The sequence below is a fragment of the Myotis brandtii genome, unplaced genomic scaffold, assembly GCF_000412655.1.
Source record: "Myotis brandtii unplaced genomic scaffold, ASM41265v1 scaffold105, whole genome shotgun sequence".
Lineage (NCBI taxonomy): Eukaryota > Metazoa > Chordata > Mammalia > Chiroptera > Vespertilionidae > Myotis > Myotis brandtii.
In genome coordinates, this window is record NW_005353538.1 from 2,625,250 (window position 1) to 2,647,771 (window position 22,522).

The window sequence follows — 22,522 nt, forward strand, 5'->3', positions numbered from 1 at the left end:
GTGTGTGTGTCTGTGGTGAGGGGACTGTATCCTGGTGTGTGTGTGTCTGTGGTGAGGGGACTGTATCCTGGTGTGTGTGTGTCTGTGGTGAGGGGACTGTATCCTGGTGTGTGTGTGTCTGTGGTGAGGGGACTGTATCCTGGTGTGTGTGTGTCTGTGGTGAGGGGACTGTATCCTGGTGTGTGTGTGTGTCACTCTGTGGTGAGGACTGTATCCTGGTGTGTGTGTCACTCTGTGGTGAGGGGACTGTATCCTGGGTTGTGTGTCAATCTGTGGTGAAGGGACTGTATCCTGGTGTGTGTGTCACTCTGTGGTGAGGGGACTGTATCCTGGGTTGTGTGTCAATCTGTGGTGAAGGGACTGTATCCTGGTGTGTGTGTCACTCTGTGGTGAGGGGACTGTATCCTGGGTTGTGTGTCAATCTGTGGTGAAGGGACTGTATCCTGGTGTGTGTGTCACTCTGTGGTGAGGGGACTGTATCCTGGGTTGTGTGTCAATCTGTGGTGAAGGGACTGTATCCTGGTGTGTGTGTCACTCTGTGGTGAGGGGACTGTATCCTGGGTTGTGTGTCAATCTGTGGTGAAGGGACTGTATCCTGGTGTGTGTGTCACTCTGTGGTGAGGGGACTGTATCCTGGGTTGTGTGTCAATCTGTGGTGAAGGGACTGTATCCTGGTGTGTGTGTCACTCTGTGGTGAGGGGACTGTATCCTGGGTTGTGTGTCAATCTGTGGTGAAGGGACTGTATCCTGGTGTGTGTGTCACTCTGTGGTGAGGGGACTGTATCCTGGGTTGTGTGTCAATCTGTGGTGAAGGGACTGTATCCTGGTGTGTGTGTCACTCTGTGGTGAGGGGACTGTATCCTGGGTTGTGTGTCAATCTGTGGTGAAGGGACTGTATCCTGGTGTGTGTGTCACTCTGTGGTGAGGGGACTGTATCCTGGGTTGTGTGTCAATCTGTGGTGAAGGGACTGTATCCTGGTGTGTGTGTCACTCTGTGGTGAGGGGACTGTATCCTGGGTTGTGTGTCAATCTGTGGTGAAGGGACTGTATCCTGGTGTGTGTGTCACTCTGTGGTGAGGGGACTGTATCCTGGGTTGTGTGTCAATCTGTGGTGAAGGGACTGTATCCTGGTGTGTGTGTCACTCTGTGGTGAGGGGACTGTATCCTGGGTTGTGTGTCAATCTGTGGTGAAGGGACTGTATCCTGGTGTGTGTGTCACTCTGTGGTGAGGGGACTGTATCCTGGGTTGTGTGTCAATCTGTGGTGAAGGGACTGTATCCTGGTGTGTGTGTCACTCTGTGGTGAGGGGACTGTATCCTGGGTTGTGTGTCAATCTGTGGTGAAGGGACTGTATCCTGGTGTGTGTGTCACTCTGTGGTGAGGGGACTGTATCCTGGTGTGTGTGTCAGTCTGTGGTGAGGGGACTATATCCTGGTGTGTGTGTCAGTCTGTGGTAAGGGGACTGTGTCCTGGTGTGTGTGTCAGTCGGTGGTGAGGGGACTATATCCTGGTGTGTGTGTCAGTCTGTGGTGAGGGGACTGTATCCTGGTGTGTGTGTCAGTCTGTGGTGAGGGGACTATATCCTGGTGTGTGTGTCTGTGGTGAAGGGGGGGACTGTATCCTGGTGTGTGTGTCAGTCTGTGGTGAGGGGACTATATCCTGGTGTGTGTGTCAGTCTGTGGTGAGGGGACTGTATCCTGGTGTGTGTGTCACTCTGTGGTGAGTACTTTATCCTGGTGTGTGAGTGTGTGAATCACTGGTGAGGAGAATGTATCTTGGGAAGCCCCATCTTCTGTGTGTCTGAGTGTGAGCAGGACGTTCCCTGTGGATCAGAGAGTGAAGAGGGTCTCAACCTGCTCTCGCGCTTCTTTGGAAGTCGCCATGCCCTGACAACGCTCTCAGCCCAGCATCGGAGGCAACCTGCTGCCTGCACCCACCACAGCTAGTTAGGCTTCTGTTCTGCCGTCTTCCCATGGCCCACCGCCTCCTGCCTCAACCTGTGCTCCCACCACAGCGTTGCCCGCCCAGTGGTACTTTGTTCTTACCCGGCTTACGCCCTGACTTTAGGCTTCTTGAGATCAGACTGTCCTTTTCCGCGTGGCCCGAAACCCTCACGTGTGTGTGACTCACCGTTGACACTGAAGGCTGAGGAGAATGAGTGTGAGTGCATGAGGAGCTACAGAGGGGATGTCCCCGGTGGTGCCCTGGGGCGAGCCTACTGGGAGAACGGTATTTAGGGCACAAAACACCCTCTGCCACTTCACGGGCCTGTTCAGGTGAGGAGTGTGGCACTCTGAGGCCCTTGGGCCACTGAATCATTTTTCAAACTCAGGACCACCTCCAACTGGTAACTCAAAGGTAACTCTACTATGACCAGGCTTTTGTCTCAGCCCCCATCCCTGCCCTGCCCCCAGGTGCTGTGGATGAGGACGGACGGATGCCATTCTACGCAGAGGAGTGCGCGTCCATGCTGGCGGTCACCTTCAGCGGCGGGGACAAGATGCTCAGGAGCATTGTATGTGCCCCCGCGGCCCCTGTCCCATAGCCCCGCCCCCCCATCCTGTGCTCAGCCGCTTCCCTCGCAGACCTGAGACTGAGGGGCCATTGCTGGAGGGCAGAGCTGAGGCTCGGATAATCTGGGAAAATGGTTTTTATCTCTAAAATTTTAACTTACAAGTTAAGTTTACATACTCTGAGAGGACTGTCACATTGACGACAGAACTTCTTTGAAGTGCCTTTCTTTGGTAGAATTTGGGCTTTGGCTAATTTTTGCAGGCTTAAAAAATCGTTCGTTGTTTTCCAGCCTTTATGTAAACACTGTTCGTTCTGGTGTTTACTTGCTCCTGGGCACCTTCATTCCCCGGAGTAAGTAGTGGTTGTGTTTCTGGGACCCGCAGGATAAGGAGTCAGGGACTGTCTCTGTGGGCCCAAGAGAGAGCTCTTCCCTCGGCCTGGAACTGGGGCCATAGCAACGCAAGCTTGGAGAGAACGAGAGTGGAGCCTGGAGCTCTGGGCGCCTTTACAGGGTTCAGGGCCTAGTGCCTGTACCTGGCTGGCCCAGCTTCATCCCAGGTCTTATGCCAAGTCTTCCCAGAGCTCCCTGCGGCCTTGCTGCCCAGGAGGGAACAGAGGGAATAAAGGGGAAGGGCCTGCCTGGCCTGAGCTGGGCTGCAGCCAGGGTATCAGATTTCCCTGGCCCGGTGGGAGGTCTCCTGCTGCGCCAGATTCCCTTTCCAAAACTGAAGTTTTGTTTTGCCAGTAAATGATTCTGGTTAACACAATGTTCCAAGGCTCTGGGTCAGTTGACCCCCCCTTTGTGCCCTGGGGAGAAGAGAAGAGGGAGTGGACTAAAGTAAAAGAGCAAGAGAGGCTTTGCTCAGCAGGCGGGGGTCTGGGTGCGCGGCTTCCCCCCACCAGGCCAGACTGGGCTCGGAACAAGAGCAGGAACATACTGTGCTCTTGGTGCCCTGGCAGAACTCTCCAGAACCGCTCATCCCACCCCCCACCTCCACTCCCCGCAACCAGTAGAGCTCCCAGGCATCATCATCAGTCTGTTCTGAGGGGTAGGACTTGGGTCCTCCTAACTCAGCTCCACTTCTTACCCGCCCTCCACCTTCCATCAGAACTGTAACTTGTCCAGAAGTGAAGAGAGGGTGTTTCGCCGAGTTTCCATCTTTGGGATGTCTTTGCCTTGGAAGGCGCCCGTTGCCAGTGCCTGGTCAGTGAGCAGCTTGGCGGAGCTGTCTTCCTTGAGGGCAGGCTGTGGAGGCACATGCCACCACCACTTGGCTGCCCGGGGCACTTCCCTGGACTCCGCTCTGGCTGCTGGGCCTCCTGCCACCGCGGCAAGTTCCCAGACCTCAGCCACACACTGGACTGTGAGGCTGTTTCCTTAACAGGAAACAATCCGTCTGCTCCTTGGCGCAGAGCAGGCCTCCCACTCATTGAGGACAACTTGGGAGTTTCTTCCTTTCCTTCTGGGAGTGCGCGGCGTCTGGGTGAAAATTACACCTCCTGGCAGCTGCTCTAATTGCTGGGAGGGAAGCAGTGAGTACAGTGGAGAAAGGGCAGCTCTTAGCAGAAGCTAGGACCCTGGTATCTGACCCAGAAGAGAGGGTTGGAAGAAGAAAATTCTCTGGTCTTGACAGTGTGCTAGACCCAACGTGCCACAGCTCGGAGATTCTCAGGGCCTCCTCAGCTCACCCCTGTGTGGTTCCAGGATCCATTACAGCAGAGAAAGAGCTTGAGCCAGACAGATGCCCTCTCTCCCCCACAGGCAGCTCTCCCCTCCCCACGCCCTCTCCCACCTCCCGCTCGCACCAAAGGGAGAGAAGGGGCTCCTAAAAGCCGTCCTGAGGCACCAGGCCCAGAGTAGCGAGGCAGCTTGTCCTGTCAATTTCCACCAGCCAGGCAGGCAGTGTCGACACGGGCTCCACCCCAAGCCTGTGGGTGGGCAGGGGGTGACCTCTTTCCCTGGGAACACACTCGCTTTGTTCGCACTGATGTCACTGCAGCTCCTATCGCCAAGCCGCCAAGTTGGATTTCCTTGAATGGTGCCGTCACTGTTGTCCCAGCTCCAGCCGGGCCCAGGAGCTCCTGCCCACTTCCTCTGTCTGGCATGGCTGTGGGGTCTGGAGGCTTGGGAGTGGGGGCTGGGATGCGGAATTTGGGATTGGATCGTTGGAGCAGCAGGAGTCAGCACACTGTCCCCGGCACATAGGCCTCGCATGCCTCCACTTCCTTCCTTACAACCAGCCCCGCTAAGTCCTTTCTCAATTGGATTTGCCCTTCTTCGCTCTCCTGAGAGTCCTTGTGAGGCCCAGAGCACTGAGGTCTCCTTCGCCTGGACCTGCTAGCAGCCTCCCGCTGGTCAAAGACTCAGCTCTCCCAAAGGATGGGCCAGGCTGTACCCTGCCATCCACAGTGCTGTGAGCGCAGTCTAACCCAGTGCCCTCCTGTCCCACTGCCCAGGTGACCACTGACTGGGACCTTCAGAAGGGCACAGGCTGCACTGAGGGCCACACAGGCACCTCAGCCGCAGCCCCTCTGGCAGCCGGCATGATAGCCCTCATGCTGCAGGTGCGGCCCTGCCTTACCTGGCGTGATGTCCAGCACATCATTGTCTTCACAGCCACCCAGGTGAGATGCCACCAGCAGACCCCCAAGTTCTGGCTCCAGGTTCCAGGTGTTAGATGCCAAATCCCTTTCAGAGTCGCATGTGTATAGAACAGGGGTGGGGAGTCCGTCACCAGAGACCTCAACTCCTTGGTACCAATTTCTGATGACGCCATTTTACCTGCAGAGCAGAGCTCTGGCTGGGCTTCCTCACTGGAGCCTGACTCCTGGCTCCCTCTCTGGAAGCAGGCCGTTGGGGTGGTGACATCATGGGGCAGCTTTCCTTGGGGACCCATAACCAGTGGCTTTAGTGGGAGAGTCTGGATTGGAGCAGCAGCAGGGTGAGCGGGGAGGCCAGAGCTGGGTGTTGAGACCCCTTTGGAAATCCAGGAGACTAATCGGGACCTCTGTCCTCAGTACGAGGATCGCCGTGCAGACTGGGTCACCAACGAGGCGGGCTTCAGCCATAGCCACCAGCACGGATTCGGCCTGCTCAAGGCTTGGAGACTCGTTAACGCAGCCAAGGTGAACAGGTGTTGGCAGGGCAGGGAGCCACATGGAATGACCAAGGGAGGGGCTGACTGCCTAACCAGGGGTGGGGAACCTTTTTTCTGCCAAGGGCCATGTGGATATTTATAACATCATTCATGGGCCATACAAAATTATCAACTTAAAATTAGCCTGCTGCCCTAGCCGCTTTGGCTCAGTGGATAGAGCGTTGGCCTGCGGGCTAAAGGGTCCCAGGTTCCATTCCGGTCAAGAGCACATGCCTGGGTTGTGGGCTTGATACCCGGTGGGAGGCGTGCAGGAGGCAGCTGATCAATGATTCTCTCTCATCATTGATGTTTCTATCTCTCTCTCTCCCTTCCTCTCTGAAATAAAAACATATATATATTAAAAAATTATTCTACTATATTTGATCAAATATTTAATTACCTCACCCCTAATGCCTTATGATTTCATGGGCCTTATATGGCCCGCAGGCCGGATGTTCGCCACCCTGGACACCATTGCCTGGCACGTTGTAAGTGCTGAATAAATGTTCATTCATTCATGTACCTTCATCCCAGCTGACACCCATTTTACAAATGAGGAAGCAGGCTCAGCATGTTCATTGAAGTTTCCAGAGCATTTGTAGGGAGTGCTGGGACCTGGGTACACCTTGGGACGCAGTGCTCTGGTTCTCATCTTCCACCTGGACACGCCTTTCCTCCGGCTCTGGATTCGGTGCCATAGGGAGCACTCCCTGGTGTCGCAGGAGCCTCAGGAATGAAAGAAGGTGATGAGGACAGGAAAGAGAGAGAGAGCTGGGCCCTGAAGATCAATGGATGAGAGAGAGTCCAGTCTTGTTTGTTCATCCACCGTCCCGCCTTCTCCTTTAACAGATCTGGACATCTGTCCCCTACTTAGCTTCCTACGTCAGCCCTGTGTTATTGTGGGCTTACCCGGTGGGAGGCGTGCAGGAGGCAGCTGATCAATGATTCTCTCTCATCATTGATGTTTCTATCTCTCTCTCTCCCTTCCTCTCTGAAATAAAAACATATATATATTAAAAAATTATTCTACTATATTTGATCAAATATTTAATTACCTCACCCCTAATGCCTTATGATTTCATGGGCCTTATATGGCCCGCAGGCCGGATGTTCGCCACCCTGGACACCATTGCCTGGCACGTTGTAAGTGCTGAATAAATGTTCATTCATTCATGTACCTTCATCCCAGCTGACACCCATTTTACAAATGAGGAAGCAGGCTCAGCATGTTCATTGAAGTTTCCAGAGCATTTGTAGGGAGTGCTGGGACCTGGGTACACCTTGGGACGCAGTGCTCTGGTTCTCATCTTCCACCTGGACACGCCTTTCCTCCGGCTCTGGATTCGGTGCCATAGGGAGCACTCCCTGGTGTCGCAGGAGCCTCAGGAATGAAAGAAGGTGATGAGGACAGGAAAGAGAGAGAGAGCTGGGCCCTGAAGATCAATGGATGAGAGAGAGTCCAGTCTTGTTTGTTCATCCACCGTCCCGCCTTCTCCTTTAACAGATCTGGACATCTGTCCCCTACTTAGCTTCCTACGTCAGCCCTGTGTTAAAAGAGAACAAGGCTATCCCGCTGTCCCCCCACTCCCTGGAGGTGCTGTGGAATGGTGAGTAGTCCACAGAAGGGGGTTAATCCTGGGGCAGGGCGATGGGGAACTCACCCTCCCTGGGCTCTACCCCTTCCTTCAGGAGCTGAGCTTCAGCCAAACCTGTGGAGTGTCCATGGCCATTTTAGGGCATGTTGCTGCTTCTGAGTGGCTGCCCGCGGCCTCAGCAAGGCCTTCTTCCTGAGTCGCTGGGAGAGAAAAGGAGCCGCTGAGCGGCTGATGGGAAAGGCTGAGGGGAGTGGGGTTGGGCCTGGAGATGAGGCACGAGTTGAAAGATGTTCCTTTGCGTTCCAAGCTGAGAACTTGCCAGGCAGCTCTCGTCATCCCAGTGGCCTTGGGATGAAGTGAAGGAGTTGAGATTTCTTTGATTCTCAACCCTGGCTAATCAGAGCGAGCCGCCGGGCCTGCTGGGGGTGACAGGAGAACGGTCTCCCTGAGCTGTGGTTGCCCTCTGACCCGCCTCCGTCTCACCATCCCCAGGGCTGTCAGTCAGTGGTTGGTGTGGAGCACAGGCTGGGCGCCTCCCAGGAGAGAGTGTCTGCCCTTTCCAGAGTTCCCACGGGACGCCTCCAGCTCCAGCTCCTCGGGGACGTCCTTGTCCCTTGAGGAATTTGACAGATATTGGCTATTTTCTGTGGAGATTGGAGCATGTCATGTGCTGTGCCCAAACTCGAACCCCGAACTCACAGGAAGTGATCCACCCAGAGCAACTACGAGAGGATGAGCGGCCGAGGGGAGCTCCGAAAGGAGGGTCAGGCAGCAGCCCGCGGAGGAGGTGTCCCTGGGAGGAGTCCAGTCTCCCTGACCTTGTCAGTGGGTGCCTGGTTCCCTCTAGGTGGAAGGAGGTCCATGGGTGCCGTTCTCTGCATGTTTCCTAAAAGGGACCTTGGAACGGGCATGAGGCATCGGCCAGGGTGGGCAGTTCGGGAGCAGCCCATGGGAACCCAGGCTTTGTCTTGGACACTCGTGTGTCTTGGAGATGGTGTGTGTGCCCTTTAACTCCCACCCCAGGACTGCTCCCTGTCACTTAGGTAACACGGTAGCCCACAGTCACATCTGTCAGGTGAGGGGTTGACTTAGGGGAGGGTCAGGGTCCTTTCCAGCTTTGTCATCTCTGCTCCCACTACCCAGGGCTGTGGCCCAGCATGCCTGACAGGCTCCCCTGGCAACTGCTTGGCTGTCGTTAGGGAGCACGAAAGACCAGGTTGTCCTGGGCAGAGGAGACTGGAGGTGGGGTAGTGGAGAGAGGACGAAGTCGGAGCATGCAGACCCTGGACATGGGGCTGGTGGAGCCTGTCGTCAGCATGGAGGGCCGCCAGCAGGACTCGGCTAGTGTCTGAGCTCTGCGGGGTGTCACCCCCTCTGTGGGGATTGAGTAGCCTGAGGAGACAACAGAAGACACACGTCTGTGTGTCCTAGGAGGCAGAAGGAAGTATGTCCGGTTAATAGAACGTTGAGCAAGTTAGTCCTAGACCAGTGATGGTGAACCTATGACATGCGTGTCAGAGGTGACACGCGAACTCATTTTTTTGGTTGATTTTTCTTTGTTAAATGGCATTTAAATATATAAAATAAATATCAAAGATATAAATCTTTGTTTTACTATGATTGCAAATATAAAAAAATTTCTATATGTGACACGGCACCAGAGTTAAGTTAGGGTTTTTTAAAATGCTGACACACCGAGCTCAAAAGGTTCGCCATCACTGTCCTAGACCATCAGGAAGGCTCTTCCCTGGAGCCCCACTGAGGTCTTTCCACCAAGATCCAGTGATTCCGTGTGAGGGCTGGAGAGGGACTCTTCTGGCGCACAGGGAGCTGAACAGGATAAGGTAGAAGGGAGGGGAAATGCCTGGAAGACTCTGGAGCAGTGATGGCATGTTCTCTGTGCTGAGCTCCGTGGCCACTGGCCCCAGGAGGCTATTAAACATTTGAAATGTGGCTAATGGGACTGAAGAACAACTTTATTATAATTAAATTCAAATAGCCGTGTGGCTAGTGGCTACCTTATTGGGCGGTGCAGCTGTAGAGCAAGACAGGTTTCTATTTCTTCCCATTGGCAGGAGGACGCGGAAGGGATGGGGCCCTGGGTTCCTTTAGATCGGATTCCTCTGAGCTCTCCACTAGAGAGGAGGAGAGAGTGGGGTTCAGGGGGATTGTCTACAGCACAAGAGAGTCTGTGTATTCATAGAAGGTTCCTGAGCACCACTTGCACTTACCTGTGATCCTTACTGGCAGTCTGAGTGTGTGGTTAGCCCTCTGCCTGGGAAGGGAATCCTGTTCCTTCCCTTCTCCACCTCCTCCCTCTCAGCCAACCACCCTCTCCACGGATTCCTCCTGCCTTCACACATCCTCGCTCACCGGTCAGGAAACACATTAAAGTCCCCACCACCCTTCAGCCTGTCACCTTTTCAAAGGAATTATCTAAAGCCATTGCTGCTCGTGTCACACCTTCCCTCAACCACTGACGCTTCGCTTCATCACTCACTTTACTTCATCACCTCATCTTCTCCTGGTTGGACCCCAGGGCTGGCTCAGAGCTCATCCTTCGACCTGTTGCTGTGACCCTATTAATGAGGCCCTTGTGGCAGCCTCTCTGTGCCCCCACCGTCCATGACCTCCTTGCTCCATGGCCTCTTCTCAGAGCTCTGCCCGGGGTGCTTGTTTTCCTGTTTGCTCGTCCTACTCTCCCAGCCGCGAGCGCCTCTGGGCTCACCCCAGGTTCCTGGTCCTCCTAGCATTTCTTCGCGACTGGGCAGCTGGCTCAGGACTTCAGCTGCCGCCACTCACACAGGAATCCTAGAGCGAAATCTCTTCTGATCTCTTACCAGGGAGGATAGGCGTCTTCACAGCTTCCCCGGGATCCTGGGCAAAGAAAGCCCTGGGATCTTCTGGTCGGAGGGTAAGAGTTGAAAAAGACCCTTATTACCAAAGGCCAAATAATATGATGACCCACCAAGACCTGAGTGCTTTTTATGTGCCAACCACTGTTCTACATATTAACTCATTTAATGTATTAACTCATTTAATTCTAGTGTTCTCACACACATGGCCACCCGGTCCCTGTATAGACCAATAAGAACCACCCAGTCCCTGTATAGACCAATAAGAACCACCCAGTCCCTGTATAGACCAATAAGAACCACCCAGTCCCTGTATAGACCAATAAGAACCACCCAGTCCCTGTGTGGACCAATAAGAACCACCCAGTCCCTGTATAGATCAATAAGAACCACCCAGTCCCTGTATGGACCAATAAGGAATGCCTGGCCTGGCCGGTATGGGTCAGTGGTTGAGCATTGACCTATGAACTAGGACAGTGGTTCTCAACCTTCTGGCCCTTTAAATACAGTTCCTCATGTTGTGACCCAACCATAAAATTATTTTTATTGCTACTTCATAACTGTAATTTTGCTACTGTTATGAATCATAATGTAAATATCTGATATGCAGGATGGTCTTAGGCGACCCCTGTGAAAGGGTTGTTCAACCCCAACGGGGTCTCGACCCACAGGTTGAGAACCGCTGAACTAGGAGGTCACAGTTCAGGGCACATGCCCAGGTTGCGGGCTTGATCCCTAGTGTGGGGCGTGCAGGAGGCAGCTAATCCATGATTCTCATCGATGTTTCTATCTCTCCCTTTCTCCCTTCCTCTCTGAAATCAATAAAAATATATATATATAAAAAAGAAATGTCCAGTGTGCACATGCTCACAGATAAGCACTCACAGGGCTCTTTGGGTCCCTTTCCCTTTCATTCCGTGATGCTGTCATTTACTTTTGACAGCCCTTCTGTATACTCATGCTCTCCTCCCTATGCTATGGCTGTTTCCCTTCCTTTTTCCATTCCTAAGTCACTGTGCTGTTGGCTAGTCCACCAATACATGACGTTAACACGAACGAAATTGCTGCTTTCCTTATCACCTCTGGAAAGCAAGCCTGCTTTTCAAGTTTCTCCCATTGTTGTCCTTGCTGTTACTGTTCCCTAGCCTCCCAAACTTTAGGCTCTGGATTTTTCAATCCCTATGTGTCCCTTGCCTCTCCCCAGGTCTTCACCTGCCCTCTCTTCTGCAGTTTAACCTTTCATTTATTTCCCTGACATGTCCTTAATTGGTTCATTCGCCCTACAAATAAATGAGATCTACCTCGTCCCAGACACTGTATGACATTTCAGTGATTCAGAAGTCAGACATGATTCCTGCCTCAGAGAGCTCCCAGCCTGGGAGGGAAGAGAGTCCATGCGTGGGGGGTGTCAGAGGCACCACAGTCAAGATGACAAGCATCAGGATACAAACTAGCTGGGAGAGGAGGTGGTGAAGGGACGGCGGGCAGCAGGGGTAACACGTGCAGCCGATGGGATCTCCGGGGAACTGCAGGTCCTGTGGTGGCTGCAGTGCAGGGAGTGAGGGCAGAGGAAGATATGAAAGTGCAGGCAGCAGGCCTGTGGCCAGTGGCCAGTGTGTCTTGAAGTCTGAGGGGAGCCTTTGGGATAAATTGTCAGCAATGAATGTCAGCAGTAAGGGAGAGAGCAGTCAGAGAGACCCCAAGACCTCAGCTTTTAGAGATGCCTACTAACTCCTCACTGATGAAACGATAGGAGGCTTATGGGTCCATTAGAAGAATCTGGGAAGGGGAAGCAGTGGGGATCCCCGATGAAGCAAGATTAGCCAGATAGTCATAATAAGCTTGGGCGTTGAGACCATCCGTTCTACTCTTATATATGTTTGAAGTTTCCTAGAATGAAAATTTATATGTCACATATATATTTATATAACTATTTTATATATTTTTCAATATATAAATCAAATGATTTCCAAGTTTTTAGCTTGGGCAACTGGTTAGATGGTGATGCCAGCAAATGATATTAAGGATCCAGGAAGAAGAACAGATCCGGCAAGGGCGGTGGGGTGTAAAGCACCTGCAGGGATTTTGGCTCCGCTATGCTTTAGGCTCCTGTGTGTCACCTCAAGGTTATATCCAGGAAACAATTGCAAGAATAAGTTTGAAGGTCTAGACTGGAGGTGATGATTGGGAGTCACCAGCATAAAAAGGGAAGAAAAAAGTCTGGGAAGAGCGAGATTCCCAGGGTTGGCGGGGAGATGAAGGGTAAAAAAGGACCAGGAGCCTCTGAAGAAGACAACTGACAGGAAATCGCCTGGGAGTGGGAGAAAGGTCAGGTGGGTGTTACAGGCATCGAGGACAGTGGTGCTGAGAGGGCGTGGACAGGACGGAAGGTGTCCCTGGCTCATCAGCGAGGCCACGAGGATGTGCTGTTTGAGGCGCTCAGAAGGGCAGGAGCTAGACCGCAGCTGGTGGAATAATTAGTGGGACAGGAGATTTCTGGTTAAAGATGGCAAATTGAACACATGCTTTTATCTCTGCTTTCTCCCAAAACCTCACCAAAATAAGAATAAAGGAATAAAAATGGCATAAGCACAAGGACAAAGAGAAGGAGAGGGGAGACCACAGCAAATGAGATATTGCATCACATTTTTGGAAGATGGAAGTGGATGGAGAAGTGAGCAGGGCTAAGGAAATCGTGTAGCAAAATACCTGCAAGGGCGATGCTAAGAAACAAGCCCTTCACACTGCAGAACTCCAAAGGCACAGGAAGGACTTGGAGGACCGTGCACCGCAGAGGACAGAGATGAGGTGTGAGAGTGAAAACAGGGACCGGTCAAGAGGAAGACTCCCAGGACCTACTCCCATCCTTAGCCCTTCCTTATCTGGGCAGGAGTTGGGAAGTTCGTTCTCCACAGCCAGGGACCCAGGTGCGGTGAAAGACAGGAAGTACACAGAGGGGGAGAGGAGCCCCAGGGGTGAGACCCAGAGAGGCAGACCCTTCCCACCCAGCAGCTGCTCAGATCCCAGAGCACTGGCAGCCAGGAGACTAGAAACTTCCTCTCTGGAAAAATGGAATGATCACCCTGGCCGGTTTAACTCAGTGGATAGAGTGTCGGCCTGTGGACCAGAGTCCCCAGTTCGATCCCGGTCAAGGGCACGTACCGTGGTTGCAGGCTCCTTCCTCCCCGGCCTGGGCCCTGATCAGGGCACATGCAGGAGGCAACCAATCGATGTGTTTCTCTCACATCGATGTTTCTCTGTCTTTCCCTCTCTCTTCCACTCTCCCTAAGAATCAATGGGAAAATATCCTTGGGTGAGGATTAACACACACACAAAAAAAGAAAAATGGAATGATCCCTTATCAAAAGACACACAGATACTGATATGTGGCCCCTCCGTGAAGCAGTCCTGTCCCAGTCCAGTTCACTAAGGAAGCCCACTGAGTGGAAAGCTCCACCCATGGTTAGAGCTTCCGACTGGCTTTTAGAGATAATAGGGATCACTGGCTGTTTGAAAGAGTGTTCCAAGTACCTCCCAGATTTTGAGGAAAATTTTTTCCAGTCGATAAACCCAGCCTAACTAATAACCATACGGGAAGCAGCATAAGGAAGGATGCTTTCAGACGTGTAAGTCTCCTCATGCTCCGTTGGTCTGAAAGCGCTAGGAGATGTGCTCCTCAGCAGTGAAGAGGGAACCAAGAAATGAAAAGGTTAGGAAGGAAGGAACGCAAGCAAGGGAGGGAGTGGGTGGGGAGAAAGGGAGAGGGTGCAGAGAGGAAGCGAAGCCGAGTGGGAGGCAGAGGAAGGTGCCAGCCCAACAGCCATGCAGCAGGTGGAAGCGGGCCAGAAGGGTCCAGAGAGAGACCTCCAGTGGGAAGGTGGTATTGAGGAGCCTCTGACTTGTTTGTTCATTTGAAGAATAGTATCCAGAGGAGTTAAATGGTTCTTTTGTGAAGTTTGGCAAGAAGTAACGGTAGGGACATGAATTTAAGTTCAAAAAACAGGTCAGTTATTAACTCTAGAGGGGAAAACAGCAAATTAGTTAGGAAATGACATGTCATCATTGTACATACTTGACTCAATCCCATATTCTGGTATTTTTAAGGTCATTGTATGGTAAACAAAATATTGCTCTAACCAAAAGCTGTGATGTAATTACTTTGAGGAGGCAGAGGAGCGGGCAAGGTAGGGAGAATATGTGGGCTTGAAGCTAAGTCCTTATCTGCTGTAACCAAAAGTCAACAATCAATGCCTTTATTGATAAACCATGAAATAGCCATACATGCTTATTACTTAGAAACATGAAGGTAGATCCCAGAAGGAAACAACTAAAAGCAATAAAAGGTGTTTGCTCCTGGGGAGTGGAGGACAAAGGTGCGAGAAGTGGGTAGGGAACGTCTCTTTCACGTCATAAGCACTCCAGACCCAGTCTCGCCCCCGCCGTGGCTACTCTAGGTTTTATATAAACATGGTAAAGCAGAATCTTCTTCAGGTTTGTTACTCCCATGTAGCTGTTTTCTTTACCCACTTCTTTGGTGTGTTACAAATATTACATCTGTGCTTGGGTGTGGAAAGAGTAGAGCGCCTGAAGAATGGCTCCTCTGTGTAACAGCAACTTGGGCTGACTCCTCACGGGTGGCAGAATACTATGGCCTTCCTGTGACATTGCGCCTATACATGAAAAAATAAGTAAATAAATAAATATTACATCTGTGGCTACAAACACAGTAATACACTGTGGTGCCTACTTTACCATGTGTCACCATTTTCTTAGCCCAATACAGCCACGCTCCCACTCAGCTTTCCTGTGCTGTTGTTACAAGTATAGCACATTCCTATGTACATTGTATACCAATTGTATGTAATTGCTTCTTCTCGTTTAATATATTTTTATTGATTTCAGAGAGGAGGGGAGAGGGAGAGAGAGATAGAAACATCAATGATGAGAGAGAATCTTGATCAGCTGCCTCCTGCACGCCCCCTACTGGGGATCAAGCCCGCAACCCCGGCATGTGCCCTGACTGGGAATTGAACTGTGACCTCCTAATTCATAGGTTGACGCTCAACCTGAGAGCCACACCAGCCAGGCTATAATTGCTTTTTAAAAATATATTTTATTGATTTTTTACAGAGAGGAAGGGAGAGGGATAGAGAGTTAGAAACATCGGTGAGAGAGAAACATCGATCAGCTGCCTCCTGCACACCTCCTACTGGGGATGTGCCTGCAACCAAGGTACATGCCCTTGACTGGAATCGAACCTGGGACCTTTCAGTCCGCAGGCCGACGCTCTATCCACTGAGCCAAACCAGTTAGGGCTATAATTGCTTTTTAAATCAGTTAAGAGAAGGAGATACTATTCACTTAAACTGTCTTCTATAAGGACACAATTACACTTACTGGTGCTTTCTTTTTTTCTTTGGATTTGAGTTGCCAACTGGGACCATTTCCTTTCAGCTTACAGAACTTCATTTAGTATTTCTTATAAGGTGGGTCTGCTGGCAGCAAGTTCTCTCAGTCCTTGTTTGTCCAGAAGTATCTATTTTGCTTTTGTCTTTGAAGGGTAACTGCTGGATTGTAGGACTCTTGGTTGACAACACTGCCTGTGAGAGTGGCCAGATCTTGCATTTATTAGAAAAAGACTTTAAAGTAGCCATTACAAGCATGTAATGGAGAGATAAGAGAAGCCATGATTGAGTAAGTAAAGAAAGATTTGAGCCCTGGCCGGCTTTGCCCAGTGGTTAGAGTATTGGCCAATGGACCAAAGGGTTGTGGGTTTGATTCCTGGTTAAGGGCACATACCTAGGTTGCAGGTTCAATCCCCATCCCCAGTCAGGGCATGTGTAGGAGGCAATCAATTTATATGTCTCTCTCACATTGATGTTTCTCTTCTCTCTCTCTCTCTATCTCTCTCTCTCTCCCCTCCCTCCCTACCTCACTCTCTCTCCCCTTCCTCTCTACCCCCCTCCCCTCCCTGTCACTCTCTCTAAAAATCAAGGGAAAAAATATCCTCAGGTGAGGATTAACAAAAGAAAAAAGGAAAGATTTGATGATAATGTTGCACCAAATAGAAAATATCAATAAAAACAGAAATTATTAAAAACAAACCAAATAGAAATTCTGAAGTTGAAAAGTGACTAAAACATTCACTAGAGGGATTCAACAGCAGATATGAATTGGCAGAATAGGAATAAGTGAACTTGAAGATAGATTGATAGGAATGCAAACTGAAAAACAGAGAAAAAGGAATGAAGAAGATGAAGAGTCTTAGAGAAATGGTGGACACCATTAAGTGAAGCCATATATGTGTAATGGGAGTGCCAGAAAGAAAGCACAGAGAGGAGCAGAAAGAGAGTCAAAAAAACAATGCCTGAAAACTCCCCAGGTTTACTAAAGAACACCACCTACACACCCAGGGATCTCAAAGAACTGGATTCCAAGTAGGATCCATATAAAGAGATCCATAGACACGTCATTGTGAAAATGCTGAAAGTCGAAGACAAGGAGAAAATCTTGAAAGCAGCAAGAGGAAAATGACTCCTTACTTACAAGGGAAGCCCAATAAAATAGCCGCTGATTTATCATTAGAAACTATTGCCCGAGCTGGTTTGCTCAGTGGTTAGAGTGTTGGCCTGCAGACTGAAGGGTCTCGGGTTTGATTCCCGGTGAAGGGCACGAACCTGGGTTGCAGGCTCGATCCCTGGCTCAGTTCAGGGCACGTAAGGGAGGCATCCAACCAATGTGTCTCTCACATCGATGTTTCTCTTTGTCTCTCTCCCCCACCTCCCTCCCTTCCATTCTCTAAAAAGCAATGGAAAAATATCCTCAGTTGAGGATTTTAAAAAACTACAATGAGCCCGGCCACTGTGACTCAGTGGTTGCACGTCAAGCTATGAACCAGGAGGTCACAGTTCGATTCCCGGTCAGGGCACATGCCCGGGTTGCATGCTCGATCCCCAGTGGGGTGTGCAGGAGGCAGCCGAACAAAGATTGTCTATCATCATTGATGCTTCTCTCTCTCCCCCCCCCTTCATCTCCCTTCCTCTCTGAAATCAATAAAAAATATATTTTAAAAAAGAAATGAAATTAAAAGGAAAAAGGAACAGTGGAGGAGGCCAGACCACAGTGGGTACATTCAAACATATTCAAATTTCTCAAAGAATCAGTTTACTTTTAAAACCATGTACACTCTTTTTTTTTTTTTAAATATATTTTATTGATTTTTTTACAGAGAGGAAGGGGGAGAGATAGAGAGTTAGAAACATCGATGAGAGAGAAACATCAATCAGCTGCCTCCTGCACATCTCCTACTGGGGATGTGCCCGCAACCAAGGTACATGCCCTTGACCGGAATCGAACCTGGGACCTTTCAGTCCCCAGGCCGATGCTCTATCCACTGAGCCAAACCTGTTTCGGCACCATGTACACTCTTTTAATAGGAAAAAAAATGCTAAGGATGAATGGAAAGGTAAGAAGTAGACATAGTGAATATAGACATACTTTTAAAGAAGTTTTAATAGCAAATAAAACATAATATCTGATACTTCTATCATCTTAACATTTACTGGGTACTGTTCTAGTTACTTTATGTATATTAACTAATTTATCAACTCTATGAAGTAGGTGCTGTTACTACCCCCATTTTACAGGTAAGGAAACTAATTGAATTCTCACAGCTAGTAATGGCAGAGCTGAGATTTAAACTCAGGCTGGATGGCTCCAGTCCAAAAATTTTTTTCTCCCTTTTAAAAATAATATGTTTTTATTGATTTTTAGAGAGAGAGAGGAAAGGAGAGGGAGAGAGAGAAACATCAAGAGAGAAACATCAACATCAATCAGCTGCCTCCTGCACACCCCCTGCAGGGGATCGAGCCTGCAATCCGGGCATGTGCCCTGACTGGCAATCAACCCGTGACCTCTTGGTGCATAGGTCGATGCTCAACACTGAGCCACACCAGAGTCCAAGCTCTTAACAGTAGATGGAAGGAAGTGAGAAGTTGAGGAAGGGTTTATTAGTTTTTGTTTTTCATTTGTAGTAGAAAAGACATAAGCAAAATCTAGCCAGGAAAATGGGTAATTGGGCTGATCCAGTTTGGGTTCTGCCAGATAGCTACTGTGAGTGGCAAAGAAAGCGAAGGGAGCTTGAGAGTGGACGTAGGGTGTTGGAGAGGAGCTGCGGGGTCCCAGCTGGTTAGGAGCAAGAGCTGGATAAATTTCTTGAAGAGCAAGACAGTGAAGGGTCAAGGAGGGAGAGAGGAAGGTGGAAGGACAGAGGTTGCTTTCCGAGGAGGTGGGACATTGGCTTTGAAGAGTTTACAGATGGGACTGAAGGAAATTCACACACACACACAGAAGTCTAGATAGATGTTTGCCAACATGTTATCAAGAGTTGTGGAAGCTTTTTTTTTTTTTTCATTTTTGCTCAACCACTTTTCTAATTTGTCTTCAATTAATTTGTGTTGCTTATATAATAAAAGCTTTGATGAAAGTTCCCAAAGCATTCAGAATGAGGGAGTCCCAGGTAATGACAAGGCCCAGGGTCTGCTCAGGAAAGGGGTGCTGACATGGGATGGAGAGAGGTGTTTGGAGCAGAGGAGGTAAAGAAACATGAAGTATGGCATCAGGAGGCAGTCCCCACTCCCACGGTGTCCTAGTGGATAACGGGGGTGCGCTCCTCGGGAATGCAGTGAGGGGGCCGCAGCAGGTCGGGAAACAGAAAGCGGTGTCCCGGAGGCTCAGCCTCTTTTCTCCTCTTCCTTCTCCAGTCATAGCTCTCCCTGCTCACTCACCTCAGCCCTAGGATAAGTAAGGCAGGGACTTCAGCTGGCCTGTCACCTCCTACTCCCACTCCTCCTACCCGGCGCTCTGAAGAGTCACCTTCCTTACGCACTTTTTTTAAAACACACACAACTCCACTTTTTTTTTTTAATCCATTCTTTTTTTAAAAAAATATATTTTATTGATTTTTTACAGAGAGAGGGAGAGGGATAGAGAGTTAGAAACATCGATGAGAGAGAAACATTGATCAGCTGCCTCCTGCACACCCCCTACTGGGGATGTGCCCGCAACCAAGGCACATGCTCTTGACTGGAATCGAACCTGGGACCCTTCAGTCCGCAGGCCGACGCTCTATCCACTGAGCCAAACCGGTTAGGGCACACAACTCCATTCTTGTTCAGTAATCTGTGATAGAGCTTGCTTGTTTAAAATAAGTTCTGAAAGCCCTTCTCGTCTTGGGTCCCTTGCCCCTCCTCAGCGCCTCCGGTCTGTTTATGAACAGGCGCTCTCGCCTTGCCTGCGAGGACACACTGGTGGGGAAACGGTGCTTTAGAAAGACTCTCAATATTCTCCAGCTGCGTCTTCTACTTCAGCAGCTTGTTTGTTTAAAAAACTTTTTCTTTAAAATAGTTTTAGATTCATAGGAGGTTGCAAAGAAATGTTCAGGGAAATTCCAGTTACCCTTTTCCATATGTTAATGCCTTAAATAATTAGAGTACACTATCAAAACCAGGAAAATGGCACTGGTACAGTCCAGAGAGCTTATAGCTTATCTAGATTTCACCAGTGAGACATGCACTCGTGTGTGCCTGTATGTGTATATGCAGTTCTACCACGTGTTGCCTTATATAACCAATACCACAACCACAATTGAGAGCAGTCCCATCCTCACTGCACTCCCTCATGTCACCCACCGGGCCACACTGTCCCCTCTGGCCTGCCCCTATCTCTAGTTATGTTACACGTGAACACTATATAGATGAAATCACACACGATATATCCTTTTGATTTTGTTTTTTATTCAGTTTCCTTGAAGTTTATTTTTCCTAAGTAGTTTTTTTAAAATTCTTTATGAAACTACCATTTCTACCTCTGCCTTTGCATATGCCATTTTCCCTTCTAGAATACCCTCTAGCAACCTGCATTCATTTCCTCTCTGTGTGCCTGAACCCACCCACTCGTCTGGGTTCTGGTGTTAGTTATGCGTGCCTCACGCCCTAGCATTTCCACTGGCCGGTGGAGGGCAGAAACCATGTCTGACTTACCTTTGCATTCCCAGCATCTGGTGCAGGCCCTGAACTGGAGCAGTACTGGGGCAATTATGCATCGGATGCATGAACTGGTGAAGTTCTCCGTTTGGTTCTTGTACTGTGTCTTCTGTGTTGTCTCCCCAACTAGCCTCCAGAGTGTAAAGGGCCTCAAAGCCGCCGCCGCCTCCCCTTTACCTGGTGCACAAGGCCCCGGAGTGGCCGTGGGTGCTCCGTGTGGCTTCATGAGCATGAGCCCCTGTGTGCGGGGATGAGGTGGGTATAAGTGTCTGTGGGGCTGGTTTCCCAGCTGCCCAGCCTGACCCCCTTCAGTCAGCAGGACGGACCTGGAGATGTCGGGGCTGCAGACCTTGGAGCACGTGGCCGTGACGGTCTCCATCACTCACCCGCGACGTGGCAGCTTGGAGCTGCGGCTCTTTTGCCCCAGCGGCATGATGTCCCTCATCGGCGCCCCCCGCAGCATGGACTCGTACGTACCTGCCGCCTCTGAGCCCTCTGCAGCCAGGGCCTCTCCCAGGGCAGGAGACCTGGCCACGGGTGAGGTCCTGGGCCCATGGCGCCCTTGGCGGCTGCAGCTGGTCATGATGTGCTTCACACGAGTGCTTACGGCGCTGACACAGCACTTCACTCCGTGTCCTCCAGTTCTCACGAGGACCATCTGGGGTCGCCTGTGCCACCTCGTTTGACAAATGTGGAAACCAGGTGGAGCTCGTGAGCGCCCCAGAAAGCAGCCCTAACCCCAGCTGCCAGCCCCGCCTGTGCTCGCCCACCTCTGCCTCTTCCACCACAGCACGCGGGCATGAGACCCCTGAGCTCAGGGGCAGGGGACCCCTAGCACACTCCCTCCCTCACAGCTGGCGACAGCTGCCGCACTTCCAGGGCTGCCACCGTGAGAAAAGGGTTTTCTCTGCGGCCTCCAGATTTTCCACTCTCTTCTTCCCCCAGGGACCCCAGCGGCTTCGAGGACTGGACCTTCTCCACTGTGCGCTGCTGGGGGGAGAGGGCGCGAGGGTCTTACAGACTCGTGGTCAGGGATGTAGGTGAGCCTGCCCCCTCCCTCGGGCCCTGCTGTCATGGCTGCCGGCTGGTCCCTCTGCCTCCCAGGTCCCACAGACATGGTCCGTGTGGATGCCTAGGGCTGCCATGAGCCAGCTGGGCAGACCAGAGGCAAGCCCCGTCCAGAACTGGCATTGGTGTCACGTGCCCTCTGTGCTGACTCTCGTGTTCCCCAGTGGCTGGTCTGCTTTCCTCAGGGGAGCAACAGAGACTCCTTGTTGACACCCATTTCAAGCCCTTTCGCACATAGCCTGCCTTCGCCAGCCCGAGGCAGGTAACTCTGGGGAGACCGGGCCACCTCCAGGGGTGCAGTGGCTGTGGGAGGTCACCGCTTCAGGGAGGAGAATGGAAATTGAGCCCAGCCTCCCACCTGCCAGTCCAGGTAGGTGTCCTCTAGACTGGTGGTTTCAGCCCTTGATTTAGTAGAAGGATTTTTTTTCCCAAGCAAAACCACAGCTGAAATCTCAAAATATGAGAGAGACAAAAGCAAGCCCTAGCCAGTTTTGCTCAGTGGTTAGAGTGTTGACCTGTGGACTGAAGAGTCCCAGGTTCGATTCCAGTCAAGGGCATGTACCTCAGTTGCAGGCTCAATCCCTGGCCCTGATGGGCACTTGCGGGAGGCAACCAATCTATGTGTCTCTCTCACATCGATGTTTCTCTCTGTGTCTCTCCCCCTCCCTTCCACTCTTTCTAAAAATCAATGGAAAATGTCCTCGGGTGAGGATTAAAAAAGAGAGAGAGGCAAAACTTCTCTGCTTTGGAGTACCACCTTTCACCACCCCTTCCATCCCGAGGGGACCCCGAGAGGCAGATCTGAAGAACCCTGGGCTCAGTGGACACGAGACAGCTCCTTTGGCCAAGCCCTGTCACATGGCAGGAGCTCTGCTGTCTGTGTGGCCGACAAGGGCCCGGCTCACGGCCCACCTCGCTTGCTGCCCTAGGAGATGAGGCGCTCCCGGCCGGCACCCTCCGGCAATGGCAGCTGACCCTGTATGGCTCTGCGTGGAGTCCGGTGGACATCAGAGACAGACAGAGGTAGGTACAGAGGGAAGGGGGCTGCTCAGGCACTCCACCTCCCTGGGAACCCATCCTGCGTCCTCCCACTCAGCTCTAGCGGGGAGGCTGGGCCGGGCAGATGGGACCAAGTTCAACTGGACAGCCTGTCTTTCCTTCTCCACAGACTCTTAGACGATGCCATGAGTGGAAAATACCTGCATGACGGCTTCACTCTGCCCTGCCCTCCTGGGCTCAAAATTCCCGAGGAAGTTGGTTACACCATCACTCCTAACACCCTCAAGGTGCTCGAGCTAAGCCTCACACTA

General features: G+C 51.1%; 1 protein-coding gene across 4 annotated transcripts in view; it reads left to right on the forward strand.

Moving 5' to 3' along the window:
* The window catches only part of PCSK7 (proprotein convertase subtilisin/kexin type 7), a 32,395-nt gene that overhangs the window by 8,411 nt on the left and 1,462 nt on the right, over window positions 1-22,522 (forward strand). For 2 of the 4 annotated variants that reach the window (XM_005856810.2, XM_005856811.2), the window contains exons 9-16: window positions 2,415-2,515; window positions 4,972-5,139; window positions 5,533-5,640; window positions 7,156-7,258; window positions 20,457-20,613; window positions 21,090-21,184; window positions 22,142-22,235; window positions 22,381-22,498. In XM_005856810.2, coding sequence (XP_005856872.1) covers window positions 2,415-2,515; window positions 4,972-5,139; window positions 5,533-5,640; window positions 7,156-7,258; window positions 20,457-20,613; window positions 21,090-21,184; window positions 22,142-22,235; window positions 22,381-22,498 — 944 coding nt within the window. Of the gene's footprint in view, window positions 1-2,414; window positions 2,516-4,971; window positions 5,140-5,532; window positions 5,641-7,155; window positions 7,259-20,456; window positions 20,614-21,089; window positions 21,583-22,141; window positions 22,236-22,380; window positions 22,499-22,522 lie in introns of those variants that run through there. The other 2 variants (XR_001362033.1, XR_313018.2) reach the window with 2 other exon arrangements.